The sequence below is a fragment of the Equus przewalskii genome, chromosome 22 (genome assembly GCF_037783145.1).
Source record: "Equus przewalskii isolate Varuska chromosome 22, EquPr2, whole genome shotgun sequence".
NCBI lineage: Eukaryota > Metazoa > Chordata > Mammalia > Perissodactyla > Equidae > Equus > Equus przewalskii.
Window position 1 is genome coordinate 26,048,715 of NC_091852.1, and position 16,417 is coordinate 26,065,131.

Here is a 16,417-nt window from a genome sequence, read left to right on the forward strand (position 1 = left end):
CACAAAAAACAAAACAAAATAAAGATTTAAAAAAAGAAAAGAAATTCCTCAGAAGTTGGCTACTTTGGAATATTTGGAGATGGATTATTGTAGCTGCTGGTTTTTCTTTTTCTTTTTTTTTTAAGATTTTATTTTTCCTTCTTCTCCCCAAAGCCCCCCAGCACATAGTTGTATGTGTATTTTTAGTTGTGGGTCCTTCTATTTGTGGCATATGGGATGCCGCCTCAGCATGGGCTGATGAGCAGTGCTAGGTCTGCGCCCAGGATCTGAAGCTGTGAAACCCCAGGCTGCTGAAGCGGCGCATACGAACTTAACCACTCAACCAGGGGGCTGGCCCCGGTAGCTGCTGTTTCTAAGACAAAGATTTCTGCATGGTTTTTATATTTATGAAAAAGTAACATAAAACCCATTTTGCAATACTGCAGAGTATGCTGTAATTCATGATTTAAGGTGAACCCTAGCAGTCACCAAAACTCCTATTGAATTATAGCGTAACTGTACTGAGAAAACAGTATTTGTGTTCTCAAGTAGGATGTTGCCTTTATATATATGTATTAACAAAAGGTGTTAAAAATGTGCCCTAAAGAAAATAATTATGTTGTGGATCCTCACATTTTTAAAGTTTGGTACCATTAATTTAAGATTTATACATTTATTTGAATTATCAAGTATCTAGTTAGTTTTACTAGATCTATTCTTGTTTAATTTTCTCTAGTTATTCTTCTGAAAATCTTTTTTTTGTCTTTCTTTTTTTACTTTCCTTTTTTTTGAGGAAGATTAGCCCTGAGCTAACATCTGCTGCTAATCCTCCTCTTTTTTTGCTGAGGAAGACAGGCCCTGAGCTAACATCCATGCCCATCTTCCTCTACTTTATACATGGGACGCCTGCCACAGCATGGCTCGCCAAGTGGTGCCATATCTGCACCCGGGATCTGAAGTGGCAAACCCCGGGCTGCCGAAGCAGAACGTGCACACTTAACAGCTGTGCCACCGGGCCGGCCCCTGAAAATCATTTTATAGTTTTTAACACACCGTTATAGTTTGCACACTGATGGCTACATTTAGTGTGCGATTTCAGAGAAGATTTCTTTTAAGCTATTTATAAGTCAATAGGCCTATTTTATTTCTAATAATATTCGAACCTCCTAAGAAGTTTCTTAAGTTTTTAAAAAAATATTTTGTTACATTTAAAAAGTCATTTTTCATGAAAAGCAGTTCTTTTATGAGAGAGAAATTGTAAATTTAAATATGAAGTGAATTGTTTCCCTTCAGCCATCTATAAAATCTATAATGTTTAGCATCTAGCCCATTGTAAAAAGTGTAACATTTGGAAGGTAAAATTACATCATTATCCAATAAAACCAAGATTTTTGTAGGTATAAACAAGATTATTCTAAAATTTGTATGTTAAGGCAAAGTAACTGGAACAGCTACCTTATGAAAAAGAAGGAAGTGAGTGGAATCAGTCTATCCGATGCCAAGACTTACTATGTAGCTACAGAAATAAAGATTGTATGTTACTGGTGGAGGGACAGACATGTAGATCAATGGAATAGAGTACAGAAACCATAAATAGATTCACAGAAGTAAACCCAGCTGATTTCTGACAAAGCTGCAAAAGCAGTTCAATGGAGGAAAGAGAGCCTCTTCAGCAAATAGTGCTGGAGCCATTAGACAGTCATAGGTCAACCTACATCTCACAACTTATACAAAAATTATCTTGAAATGGGTCATGGATTTAAATGTAAACCACAAAAATATAAAACTTTTAGGAATAAACTGAAGAAAATCTTTGGAATCTTGGGCTAGGCAAAGAGTTCTTTGACTTGAAATCAAAAGCATGATTCATAAAAGGAAAAACTGATAAATTGCACTTCATCATAATTAAAAACTTTTGCTCTGCAAAAGATCCTATTAAAAGGATGAAAAGACAAGCTACAGACTGGGAGAAAAATATCTGCAAACGACATATCCAACAAAGAGTAAAAAACAAAGAATGCCCAATTAGAAAATGGTGCTGTGATGATCAAACAGGTGAATGAGCTTAGAAATATAAAGGAAGAGTTTACTTGAGGATGTTGGAGATTTGCTGGGGTTTCATTGTTGCTGTTTTTGTGGGGGTGTATGTGGGAATGTACAGCCTTTTGGTTCTCTTACTGTTTGGGGGAATTTTCCCTTTTGTGTGAGTCTTGGGGAAAGAGAGGGTCCTAAATCACCCTATAGATGTGAAAAGGGATCAGATATTCCCAATCACTACTCATTAACAGGTGTTGGACATGTGACCCAGTCTCAGCCCATTGGATACTCCAGCCTGGGACTTCATGAATCCGGAGGGAGTGACCCAAAGAATGGGACAGTCACAGATTTTCCATAGTGGTGGTGGTGACTCTGCCCTGGAGTTCTCTGCTGCCAGCATCCCTTGGGTCTTGGTCACTTCTGAAGCCCCATTCTCCAGCTTTTCCATCAGTTCTGCGAAGCACCTAACATCATCCCTGTAAACTGCTTTCCCGTTTAAGTTAGTCCAACCCATTTTCTGTTATTGCAACCAGGAAGCCTTACATAGGGAGTATAATTAAATCTCCCCTACAACACAGCATCTTAAAGTCACTCATTCCTAGGCAGGTCTAACAAAGAGATGGCCATCCTGGAGTTTCTCCTGCCTCTCATATGCAAGATCTCCTCGATCTGCTGTCCCTTTTCAAGCAGTCTGACCCCGAGAAGATTACTCCTCTGGATCTTAGTTGCCTCATCTGTCACATGGGGATGCCACCTAATTCTCACAGGTAAATTTGAATATTTATTATAAAAGTAATAAATCCATATGATAAGAAATTTTGCATCAGTGAAGAAGAGTATGAAGCTTAAGGTAAAAAAAGCAACCTCCTCCCATTCTTCCCAGTCTCACTCTCCAGAAAGAAACACTAGTAATTATTGTTTGTGATATATAATGTTTTGATGTTGGAGATTTTGATGCTAAACTCCCCCTCATCCAAACCCTTCTTTACTTTAAAAACACCACCAAGTAGTCAGGAACAAAAATGACCCAAGTGAAAGATTAGCTAAGAAACTGATGTTATGGTAAAACCGATCGCAGTAAAATCATCAAAACAGCTACTGCAAGGAAACAACCCGCTTCAGTTCATGGCAACCTCGTAAGAGCACTCCCAAGAACATAAGGTAAAAACTGGTGCTGACTCCTGTCTTAAGGGTGGAATCTACAGGGTGACTGATAATTTACCATACACATACCTTGGAAGCAATAGGATTTTAATCAGTCTAACTCTTTGTTGCATACCTCAACAATACCTGGGTCTCAACTTCTATGAGCTTAAAATAGAGACCCCTCAATACGTCATTCTGGAATGTTCTTACCAATCTGTATCTAATTTGACATAAACTAAATTCTATACTTAACCTTTGAATTCTGGTCAAGAAACATCTGGATAGATCCACTTGCTCTGACCTTTCTGATACCTGAAGACTACCTCAAAGCAGTGGCTCTCAAACTCGCCAAGCAATAGCACCAGTGTCACCTGGGAACTTGTTAGAAATGCAAATTCTCGGCCTGCCTCAGGCCTACCAAGTCAGAAATTCTGGGGGGTGCACAAAGTGTGAGAATCATTGCTCCAAAGCCTTACAAACTGCAAAAATCAAAATATACTTTTGAGAGTTAAGGAAATTGGGGGAAGGGAGGTTCTTCTCCTTGTTGCTTTCTATTTCCCCAAAGTTGGCTTTCTTCATCCTTCATCCTTCACCCTTCTTTCTCTTCTTTCTGGCATTCTGAGTGTTTCTTTGGGAAATCAGTACCTAATCAGAGAGGGTCTCTGATATCTGGCCTCCCAGAGCTCTCAGTAGGGGAGGATCTGAAGCTGCACGAGGCTCAGCAGGAAAGCATAATAGAGATGATCAATGGCATCAGTCATATTAAAGCCAATCAGTGATGTCTACTGTGAGCTCAGGAAGGGAGGAGAGGGAGATGGCAATTATCAGGTGTTTGACTCTCCTTGCTGTAAACTATTCTATTATGCACATGATGGTGGTGGATTGGCCTTCAAAGGCCAGTTTCAAAGTTCCCTCCACTGGAAGATATCGGTCATCTAACTAAGCCTTCCTCTTTGGTGTTCCTCCAGAGCAACATACTCTCCAACCCAACCCTGCACATTAGAATCTCCTGAGGAGCTCTTTAAAAACTCTGATGCCTGGGCTCCACCCCCCGAGGAGATTCCGATGTACCTCATTTGTGGGGTGAGGAGGGCATCAGTATTCTTCAAAGGATCCCCAGGTAATTCCAATATGCAGCCAGCATTGAGAACCCCGCAACCCTACTCTCGTGGTTTTCACAGTGCGATGGCCAAAGCAGCACAGTAGCAGCACCGGGGAATTTGTTAGAAATGCAGATTCTCAGGCCCCAACACAGACTTCCTGAATCAGAAACTGGCAGCGAGGTTTAGCAATTTAACAAGCCCCCAGGTGATTCTCATGCATAATCAAGCTTGAGAGCCATTGATTATGCCCTATTCACACCTTCGTTTAAGAACCTTGCCTGGAGGAGATTCTGGGAAAGCAACTGCCAGATCTATCTACATTCAAGATTACAGTTTGCAGCTTTTAAAGATAAAAACAACTTCCTCACTCTTATAAGCCAAGTGAGCTAATAATTCCAGCTTGTCTTTCACTTTAGATATCCTTGGAAGGTGTTAATTACTGTTTTTGTCTTCCTTAAACATTGCATTATAATTCTAACTCAGCAATTCCTAGAATGTACTTGTGAGCCGCTGAATGATTTTAAGAGTGTCACAGCCTTATGGGGAACAAGCAGAAGCAAGCCGAGCTGGGCACAGTAGGAAATGGAAACGTACTTAAATATTATTTGGCTATGCTCTCCACCAAGGTGGAAGTGCTCTCTGGGTTTGTAGATTGAGCAAATAAATAGGAGAATGGGGACAAGTTTCTTGACATTTTTGTTTCAAGTCCTTTAAACAGCTTTGGGATCCAACTATCCCAGAAAATAGAAAGACCAAGTGAAGGCTTGGCTACATGAATCAAAAATTTTATGCCACAATTTATGGTTATAAAATCCTTTATTATCCATTCCTCAAACCTCAATCAAATCAATAATGCAGCATCCCCTTACTTGCTGTAGAGGAGAGAACCCTACACCCCTAGAGAGAAGCCCCACAACAGACGTCGGGGCCCTCAGCTATTCTAGGTTCTAACCTATCTTGTGAGCTGATTTCCCTCTGAGAAAAAAACCCACTGAAGAGAAAGGCCTTGTGGCAGTCTATACCTAGGCAGGAACTATTAGAGAAAAACAGAAGGATTTGTAAAAGCCTTCCGTGAGCATAACAGAGAACCTACGGGATCTGAAGACAGGATGGAAGGGCCCAGCAGCAAAGACAAGGCAGAGCCATCGGGGCCCCTTGCAGAAACGTTCAGGTTCATGCCTGAAAATTGCAGCTCTCCTACCGAGGCATTTTAGAACCAGATAGTTGTATTTCAAGTCCACTCGATGTTAAATATTATTCTACTCTACAGAGCTAGAACTGAGCTTGGCTCCTTTGCCCTATGTCTCCAGCCTCCCTCACTTTTTGTCTGAGTACTGAGTTGCTGCAAAGGAAGGCTGAAGTCTGCCTCCAACCCCAGGGCAAGCTTCAAAGCTGACCTCATCATGCCATCAGCTGATGCAGAAGCCCTCTAAGATCCGGAGAACTCAAAGGGGAAAGGAATCTGTAAGCATCTTACCACGCATTTAGTTGTTTCAAAATATGCATGTTCCCCACAATAAAAATAACTTCTTTTTTGGATTGGATGATGACATATATCACGGTTAAAAAAAATTTTCAGTAATCTGAAAAAGCATAAGGACAAAAAGTAAAATCACCTGAAGTGTTACCTATGACTATTTGAGTGTCCATCTCTTCATATACCTCTTTCCATCTATGCCTCTATTTCAGTGCCCATCTCTTCATATACCTCTTTCCATCTATGCCTCTATTTCAGTGCCCATCTCTTCATATACCTCTTTCCATCTATTCCTCTGTGTAGAAGTGTAAAACAGTATGGCAGTTCCTCAAAAAATTAAACAGAGGGGCCAGCCCTGTGGCCAAGTGGTTAAGCTTGCACGTTCCGCTTCGGCGGCCCAGGGTTTCGCTGGTTTGGATCCTAGGTGTGGACATGGCACCGCTCATCAGGCCATGCTGAGGCAGCATCCCACATGCCACAACTAGAAAGACCCACAACTAAAATAAACAACTATGTACTGGGGGGATTTGGAGAGAAAAAGAAAAAGAAAAACAGATTAAACATACAATTACCATAGGATCCAGCAATTCTGCCTCTAAATATATACCCCAAAGAATTGAAAGCAGGGTCTCAAACAGATATTTGTATACCAATGTTCATTGCAGCATTATTTACAATAGCCAAAAGGTGGAAACAACCCAAATGTCCATCAATGGATGAATGGATAAGCAAAATGTGTTACATATATACAATGGGATATTAGCCTTAAAAAGGAAGGAAATTCTGACACGTGCTACAACATGGATGAACCTTGAAGACATTATGCTAAGTGAAATAAGCCAGACACAAAAGGACAAATACTGTATGATTGCACTTGTATGAAGTACCTAGAGTAGACAAATTAATATAGACAGAAAGTAGAACGCTGGTTGCCAGGAGCTGGGGTAAGGGAGAAATGCAGAGCTATTGTTTAATGGGGACAGAGCTTCAATTTAGGAAGATAAAGTTCTAGAGATGGACGGTGGTGACAGTTGCACAACAATGTGAACATACTTAATGCCACTGAACTGTACAGTTAAAAATGGTAAAACGGTAAATTTCATGTTATGTATATTTTATCACAACAAAAAAATTTTCGAGTTGCAAAATATTACAAATGCCACTTCCTAAAAAGTTTGCCATACTTATCTTTTAAATTTCATAAAATAACAAAATAGGAAAGGAAACATTTAGATTCCAAACTTTTTGGTGACTAGACTCTGGAACTCTCTAGACATACTGACCAACTCCAATTAGTCAGGTAATGAAAACACCGGGAAACGGTCCCTTGATGATAATTGTGGCTGTGCCCTTTATTTTATGAGCATAACTTCATGGCTGACATGGTACACTAAATTCTTCCTCTGTACAGAGGGATCAAGTGTCTTACAAAAAATAGGAAGCCTACATCAGTTCCTTAGATGTGAGTGGACACTAGCCAGCAATAAATCATGATGAATTAACCAATAAGTAATTAGCCCTGTGGTAGAGGAATTATAAGGCCTAGAATCTAAAAAGATTATAAGACCTGGAATTTATAATCTACTTATGGAGAGAAGATTAGCACAAATAAACCAAGATAGGGTTGTAACAAGCTAAAAATAAAATCATTCACACATAGAATATGTGGTGCATCCCTTCCTCTTTTCCCCAAATGAGGACATCAAATTGCCTCACTCAGTGGAAGCCTGGCCCCTGTATTTTCCCAACAAAGAATAAGGCATTTTCCCATCTGTCACAGCAGCCTCTGCTCAGGACAAGAAGTATCCTTCATCTGAGCCCAAACTTTGTGCACAGCCCCCATCACTCTCAAATCAGCTCTTGGGAATGAGTGTTATATCTAGGAATCTTTGGAGGTGGGGAAGACATCACTGCCAGGAACCACATCCTGAGAAAGATCTTTTCCCTCCTGCAAGACTGAGATGGGGTACTGAATCTCTCTGTCAATCCTAAGAATGAGAGCAGGACAGAGAAAAACACCAGCTATCCTGAGGAAAACAACAGAGAAACTTCTGAGACAGTGGTTCCCAACCTTGGCTGCAAGTTGGAATCAGCTGGGGAGCTGTAAAGACATACTCCTGCCTGGGTCCCTCCCTTCACTCCCATCTTTCCCCACTGAGGTTAGGAGTTCATCTGGGACTGTGATCTGGACATCGGGATTTTTATAAACTCACCACGTGAGTCTAATTTCCAGCCAGGGTTGGGACCCACTGCTTGAAGGGAAGGCAAGCCTCCTCATTCTTAGGTCAGCCTTCTGGGGACCCTGGCTGGGACCTCAATTTACTATAAGAGCTAATGACAGAATTAAAATAGTCTTGAAAAAGTACTCTCCAATATGACACAGAAGATGTGATCATATTCCATCACTAGAGGGCGAAGTTTCTTTATTTTCTACATTTAGCAAATGTCTTACTGCCTCAAGTTAAAAATTCACTAGGTTCCTCCCTTACTTAAAAAAAATAAAAGCTGAATGATGACGTTTTAATGAAGGTGCACTAAACCCTAACTTCCATGAATGTCAGTTTCTTCCTATTTGTCAGATGAGGTTTTGAGGGACTATTATTAAAAAGCTCTGTGTCCTTTCATTTGCCATATGCCCTATTCCTGAAAGGTCTGTATTGTATAGGGCATATTGTTTTTATAAAGTGCATGGTTTTGCTGGGTAACCTGTGTTGCCAAACAGCAGGTAGAGCTTGATTATATCTGATTAAGATCTGATTACTTTCTGTCTCAGAAAGTGAGACAATAAGTGAATCTGTTTTAAAATCATCTGATTTTTCATCTTTTTTTCCTTTTTTTTGCTGAGGAAGATTTGCCCTGAACTAACATCCATTGCCAATCTTCTTCTTTTTGTTTGTGAGCCACAGCCACAGCATGGCCACAGATAGACAAGTGGTGTAGGTCTGCACCCAGGAACTGAACCCAGGCTGCCAAAGTGGAGCATGCTGAATTTAACCACTAGGCCACTGGGTCTGAGCCTGACTTTTGTATCTTGAAATAGAAGCTGCACATTTCTAACAAGCTCCTAGGTGATGCCAATGCTGAGGCTGCTGGTGGAGAACCCACTTTGAGTGGTGTGAGGTAGAGAACCTCAGGGTAGATAGGTGAGTCCTCTTCTAAAGGTATCCTAAGATGTTAACTCATACACTTAAAACGTGTCTCCATCTGTCTGTCTACCTATCTATCCATCTATTCCCATGAAGACAGAGAGATGACAAATCCAGTGGATTCCAAATTGGCTGTGTATCAAAATCACTTAATTCCTTCTTAAAAATATTCCTTGTCTCAAGCCGTGGAGATTATGATCAGTAGGTCTGCACCGGGGCCCAGGAATTTGTATTTTTAACAAGTACCCAGGAGATGTCCCTAGAGCCCTCTGCTTTTGAAAATCACTGTTCTTCAAAGTTTTTACTTTATACACAAAGACCAAGGGGAAGTGGGGAAGGAACTTTCAAATAAACCAAGATCCAGGTTATCCCAGCCCTACTAGATTGAGACATTGCTGTTTGTTAGGAATTAACATGTGTGCTTGATTCTAATTCTTAAGCTACGTCATTGATAGGTATAGTAGTTACACCTGTCCAAAGCTGGTTAACTAAAGCTAAACCATACCAAAGTTGGTTTCTGAGGATGGCCCACAATGAACCACAACTCTCAAAATTCACACTGTGTGTTGTCCCCTTCCACATTCAATCTGGGCTGGCCCTACTTTAAAAGACAGAATGCTCTGGAAGTGATGCTGTCTGGGCCTTAAGAGGTTTGCAGTTTCCCCATCCTTTCATCTTGGAACACTCCACTTTGAACCCAGACGTCATGCTGGGAGGATGCTCAAGCAACTACATGGAGAGGTCCACAGGAAGAAGAAAAAAGGTCCTGGTCAACATCCTCACCGGAGCTCCCAGCCAACTGCCCATCACTAACTTGCCAGATATGTGAATGAAGCCGCTTTGAAGCTTCTAGTATCCACCCCAGTGGAGTGGAACTGTCCACTCAACTCACAGACTGATATGAAATAATAAATTCTCATTTTGAGCCTCTAAGTTTTGGGGTGCATGTTATGTAACTGACAAGTGAAACAACAGAATTCCTCTTACCTGTTAGGCTGAAAAGAGATTCGGTCATAGCCTGTGAGTTCACACAAATCCTTCTCAAGCTCTTGGAAAAGCTGCTGGTACCCTTGAGCTTGGTCCAGAGGCACAAAGGGGTGGATGTTTGCGAATTCTTCCCATGTGATAGGCTGAAGAGCAAGAGAGGAGAAAACATACGCATATGTACATATTGTAATAGTAATAATAAGAACTTTGATGATAATGATGATAGCAATAGCTAACACAAAAAATGCTGACTATGTGCCAGGCACTGTTCTAAGCATTTTAAATATATTCATTCATTTAAGTCTCATCACAATCTTATGAGGCAAATACTATTACTATCTTCATTTTACAAGTGGGTCACAGAGACCAGGAAAGGAACTTATACAAAAATATAAGCTTTTTCTATCTTTTCAGGAACAAAATGGCCTGAAAATAGATTTATATTCATGAAACCCAAAGAGGTGTTTCAGGTATGGTTTACTCAAACTCTTACAAAGCACATGTATTATTCTCTGTTTTCATTAAGAAGAAGAAGACACCAACATAAAGGAATGCGGAAATGAGGAAAATCTTCCTATTACAATATAAAATGATTTCCTTTGCCCAATGTGATTTGTCACATCAGAATAACCCTACAGAATAAAGGAACAAGATGCATTTGCTAAAATGGATCCTAGCCTAGTACGAATACTTACCAACGACAACAGCAGGTTACACAAATCTTCTGTTGACACAAGAAATAAATTAAACCTCAAATCTCTACGCTTCTGACACTGTGAATGGATTTCTAGAGAGAAGGCTTAAGGTTCTTAATTCTATCTGAGGATAACAACTACAAATTAATAAAAATTAAAGCTTTTAACATGGCAGGTTTTTAAAAAATAATAATAAAGGGGGTGGGTGGGGGAGGAAGACATAAATACTATACATTTAATTATTTTAATGTTTTTAAAAATAATTTTACTCATAAATTTAAATGGTCAAGTTGTGATAAAATTAGGGTTTCTCCCAAGATTGTGGAATAGCAAGGTAAAAGATTATTAAAGTAGTTCGTAAATCACAGTCCCAGTAGCTTTGTCTAGTTATCTGCTCACGTACAAGCCAGAACACTGCCCTACTAAGTTCCCTCTTAATAGACCTACTTACCGCGAGTTCAGATGAGCTGTTGAGCTTCATGGTGCAGGAGCCCTTTAAGAAGCACATCCAAAATGTATCACATTAGTGATTTCCCATGGTCCATCCATCAGCCCTCCGATCTCCCCGCATGGTCACCCCTTCATCCCTCTTACAGCATATCAGATGCAACCCAAAGAGGTGGGATCAGGGTGGGAATGGAAATGAGAATAAAGGCAACAATTACCAGCGGAATCATGCTATGAACAAGGGAAATGTCTTTGTTTTCCAATTTCTTCATATATCGGACAATATTTGTTTCTGAGTGATAGCTGTGAACACAAAACACATGCTTAGGCCCAATAAAATGAGATAAGTAAGAGTCCATATTCAGCTTCTGGGAAGATAGGACACACTGAGGTCTACCTTCAACATACAGATGAAACTGGGCCATGGGCAACATGACAACAATGCATCAGAGGGAAGGGCAGGGAACCCTCATGAATCTCAGAGGATGCCTGGGAAAAGAAGCCGCCCGTGAGCAGGAGAGGAAGGTGGGGAAGAAGAGGATGTTGAGTTCCTGGGTATGAACTTCAGCCTGGCAACTATGCATCCAAACTCCCTTTTCTTGACAAGCAGAATTAAGGGTGACAGTGCCAAGGGAGCAGAGCCACCAGGAAATAAAGTGTGCTTTGGTCAGGACTTGGGCCAGGACGGAGATCCTCACGACAATGATTTATAATTCAGCCACAGGTGAGCCACAATAACCCAGGCCGTATCACAGTCAGAGTCAGAAGCCGCTCTCTACTGCATCCTCAAGCCACAGTACACAACGCAGAAGTCCCACATGCCACACAAACCTGTTGAACACTTGATGTGTGAGAAACGAGCTGGTTCTCTTGAAGGCAGTCCCTGGAATACCTCTCCGTTCCTCCCCCATGCTTTCAGCAACCAGCTCCTGCACGGAGAGACCACCGAACCTAAGGAGCAGGAATTGTGCCTAGAACCACATGTGCACCTCCAGGCTTGCAGCCCGCATGGATTCTAACAGAGCGCTGGAAATCTCCTACTACCACCACCGCCACCCCAGGCGTCTGGCATGGTGTGGTGACAGGTGTCAGAAGTCATGAATCATGGCAATTCTCCAGAACACTGTTTTTAAGTTCTGTTGACCTTTGCCACAGGAAATCAGATAAAATGTACAATTGTTACTGGAAAAAAAAAAAGTTGACATCGCCTGCATGTTCCTTAAGTAACAAAGCAAGTTCCAGCAAATTATTTTACAGGGCTATCAAAAAAGTTACTATGATAGCAACCAAGTAAGGATTCTCACTTGACACTGTTCTTTTATCTTTAAGAACAGTAATAAAATACACCTGCCAAGACCATTCAACAGGGAAAAGGACAGTCTCTTCAATAAAGGGTGCTGAGAAAACTGGATATCCACATGCAAAAGAAGGAAGCTGGACCCTTACCTTACACCGTATACAAAAACTAGCTCAAAATGGATTACAGACCTAAATTTAAAGACTAAAACTATAAAACTCTTAGAAGAAAACATAGGAGCAAATCTGCATGATCTTGGATTTGGCAGTGGTTTCTTAAATAAGACACCAAAGGCATAAGCAACAAAAGAAAACAATAGATAAATTGGATTTCATTAAAATTAAAAATTTTTCTGCAACAAAGGACACTATCAAGAGTTAAGAGACAATACACAGAATGGGAGGAAATCATTGCAAATCATTTATCTGATAAGGGTTTATATCCAGAATATATAATTAAATAAATGGCTTGCTCCTCATTCTGCCCCAAGCTGATAGTATGGCCACCTCGAGCCCTCGGTGGGTGCTCCACAAATATTCCTTGAACACATGGAACAAATACCCATGATTAAATTTAGTGCAGTGTTCTAGAGGAGAAATGCTTACTCAGTCCTGTTCATTAATTAAAGTTTAAAAGAGAACAATGTGATACTTCTCTGATGATTTACATTGGTTATCTGAAACTGAAGTCCTCTCTCAAAGAGACATAGACAACCAGGATAGCATCATTCAAGACTCTGGAACCTTTCTAATTCTACAGTAAACGCTTCCTTTCACTGATTTATTCAACAAATATTTCCTGAGTGCCTACTATACACCAAGCTGTGTACAGTGTTGTGATTAACACCTTGCCCCAGATCTAGGTAGCTACTCATCCCTCTCCCTTTCATCCTCCTTCCATGGAATTGTAACCTTTCTCCTCGCATGTCCATGATATTTCATTGTTTTATAAACCGATTCAGCCACACTCAACTGCTTCTGGTTTTCATGTAATGTATCTCGTTCTAGCCTTTGAGGCTGCTTTTCCTAGTGTCTGGAACACCTCTGGTCCCATGGTCTTTCTCCTCAATTGTGCCATTTTAGTCTGGAAAACTCCCACTCATCTTTCACATCTCAGCTTAGGGCAATTTCTTCCAAGTCTTGGTGAGGAGCTCCACCTCTGTGTTCACAGAGCATCTTCAGACATCACTCACATAACCTGGATTGTAATCTTGTACCTGTTTGGAGCTTAGAAGTTGATCTCCATAAACCTATAAGCTCCACAAGAGCAGGAATCATGTCTAACTCACCACTCTCCTCGGGGCTTAGCAGAGTGCCTGGCATGTATTACATCTCCAATAAACATTTGTGAAATGAATGAGTATCGTAATTTTCCCAAAATGAACATAACCAAGATGTCAATGTCATGAATCTTCAAGTTAGGGACAGTTTCAATTAAACACCATTAACAATCCTTCCAACTAGCCTGGCGCGGGCCCACAGCAGTGACAGGGTTGGTCAGCTATAATTTTAACAGTAGGCTGCACAACGTCACACCTGGGCCCCCTCTCCCTCACTCTCAGGCCCAAAGGAGGCAAAGCCATCTTTGATACCACCTCAGTCATTATGAGGAAGGCATATCTTTATTTTACTTACTGCAGATGACTCACAGCCAAAGATCCACAATAAGTCGTCCAGATCTTTTTCATTGACTGTTTCATCAAGAGAAATACCAAGCTACAGAAATGAAAATGAAAGGGAAAACATCAGCTCTAAATGGCAAGATCAGTGGACAAAACCCAAGAAAGGTCACAGGAGAGAAGTTGCTGGACAAAAGTCCCAGTTATTCCAAAGCATCGGGGTACCATTATACCCAAGTTGGCCCCTAGGTGAAGGCAACTAGACCAGTCCTAGATTTCACAAAGTTTAGAATTTTGCAAGCCTCTTCTGGACTCTAATGGTCTGATGGCTGCAGGGCACTCCACTGGTCCTAGATATACTTACCCTTTTCTTCCCTTAATTTACTTTATTATATCACTTCTCATAGAGTCTTTACTTTCAATAGTCACATTGTGAAGACAAGAGTATTATGACCAAATATGTGCCTAAGAATCCCAAATATGAAAATACAAAGTCTTAAAGAAAACCGAGAATGAATTATCCTTTATTTGAAATGGTCACAATGTTCCAACTTGGAAATGAAGGTTGTTTACAAAGGATAGAATGTGCCCAAAGTTCCAACACTGATTTTTTTTTTAAATAAAGAGAAATCTTTTTAATGAGAAAAGTCATGAAAATTTGGAAGACTGTAAGTTTGACTTACGGTGCCATCCTCAAAGAGCCGAAAATTGATTTGCCGCTGAGCAGCCCTGCCCAAGACCTCCTTCACCGAGCAGCCACACTGAATCTTCAGAGTGTCAAAGAACAAGTCGTGCTGGAGTTGATGCCCTGCTCGCTTGAGACCTAGACGAGATAGGAGAGCCACCAGTCTCCAACACAGAAACCTGCAACTTGGCCGTTGACATTTCCCAGAGAAATAACAAGATAAATCCTACTATAGTCTGTTCCTGGTCCTACTCAGTATTTTAGTGGCTGCTTTAAAAAAAAAAATTAGGGGCCGGCTCCGTGGCCGAGTGGTTAAGTTCGCACGCTTCACTGCGGCAGCCCAGGGTTCGGATCCTGGGCGCGGACATGGCACCACTCATCAGGCCACATTGAGGCAGCGTCCCACATCCCACAACTAGAAGGACCTGCAACTAAGATATACAACTATGTACAGGGGGCATTTGGGGAGATAAAGCAGGAAAAAAAAAAAAGATTGGCAACAGTTGTTAGCCCAGGTGCCAATCTTTAAAAAAATAAAATAAAAATAAAAAAAAAATTAAATGTTTATTACTATGCTATAAAAAATTGTGAAATACATATAAAAAGGGAAGAAAAATTACCATAATCACCATCCAGAAATCTGGTTGCATTTTGGTGTACATTCCTCAAGAAGTGGTGTGCGTGTGTGTGTGTGTGAGAGTGAACTATCACATATATATTTCTTTACCCTTTTTTAGAACTATTTTTTTATTAAGATATAATTGATGTATAACATTGTATTAGTTTAAGGTGTACAACATAATGATTTAATACATGTACACATTGCAAAATGATCACCACAATAAGTCGTTAACACTCATCACCACACAGTTATAATTTTCTTCTTGTGATAAGAACATTTAAGATCTTAGCAACTTTCAAAGACACAATACAGTATTATTAATTATTGTCACCATTCTGTACATTAAATCCCCAGAACTTATTTGTTTTATAACTGGAAGTTTGTACCTTTTGACCACTTTCACCTATTTTGCTCATCTCCCCCAGTCCCCCTCTGCCAACCATCAATCTGCTATGAGTTTGGTTATTGTCATTTTCAAGAGTCTACATATAAGTGAGATCATATGATATTTGTCTTTTTCTGTCTGGCTTATTTCACTTAACATAATCCCTACAAGTTCCATCCATATTGTTGCAAATGGCAGGATTTCCTTTTTTGATGGCTGAATAAGATTGTTTTACATATATAACATATTTTCTTTATCCATTCATCCATTGACGTACACTTTATAACTTTAACATGTCATGAACACCTTTGCTTTTCTACAGATCAATACCCATATCGCTATTTTTAATGGCTATTTAATATTCAAATGTATGGATGTAGCACAACTTAACTAATCACTTATTATTGAACATTTAGGCTGTTTCCAAGATTGTGCTATTGTAAACAATGTCATACCAATCTAAGTATTCTTTTTGATCTTTGCCAATGTAATGGGAGACATACTATTTTACTGTTTCAATTTACATTTCTTTTTTTGTTTGAGGAAGATTAGCCCTGAGCTTACATTTGCTGCCAATCCTCCTCTTTTTGCTGAGGAAGACTGGCCCTGAGCTAACATCCGTGCCCATCTTCTTCTACTTTATATATGGGACATCTACCACAGCATGGCTTGCCAAGCGGTGCCATGTCCGCACCTGGGATCCAAACTGGGGAACCCCGGGCCACCAAAGAGGAACGTGCGCACTTAACCGCTGTGCCACTGGGCCGGCCCCTCAATTTACATTTCTATGATT

At 40.4% G+C, this 16,417-nt stretch overlaps 1 protein-coding gene across 4 annotated transcripts in view; it reads right to left on the bottom strand.

The window, feature by feature from the left end:
• Positions 1-16,417, bottom strand: part of GLDC (glycine decarboxylase) — a 90,971-nt gene that overhangs the window by 30,922 nt on the left and 43,632 nt on the right. For all 4 annotated transcript variants that reach the window (XM_070590130.1, XM_070590129.1, XM_070590132.1 and 1 more), the window contains 6 exons: positions 14,616-14,755; positions 13,949-14,029; positions 11,849-11,946; positions 11,236-11,320; positions 11,022-11,063; positions 9,876-10,018 (listed from right to left, as the gene is read on the bottom strand). In XM_070590130.1, the coding sequence (XP_070446231.1) occupies positions 9,876-10,018; positions 11,022-11,063; positions 11,236-11,320; positions 11,849-11,946; positions 13,949-14,029; positions 14,616-14,755 (589 nt within the window). The remainder of the gene's footprint in view (positions 1-9,875; positions 10,019-11,021; positions 11,064-11,235; positions 11,321-11,848; positions 11,947-13,948; positions 14,030-14,615; positions 14,756-16,417) is intronic.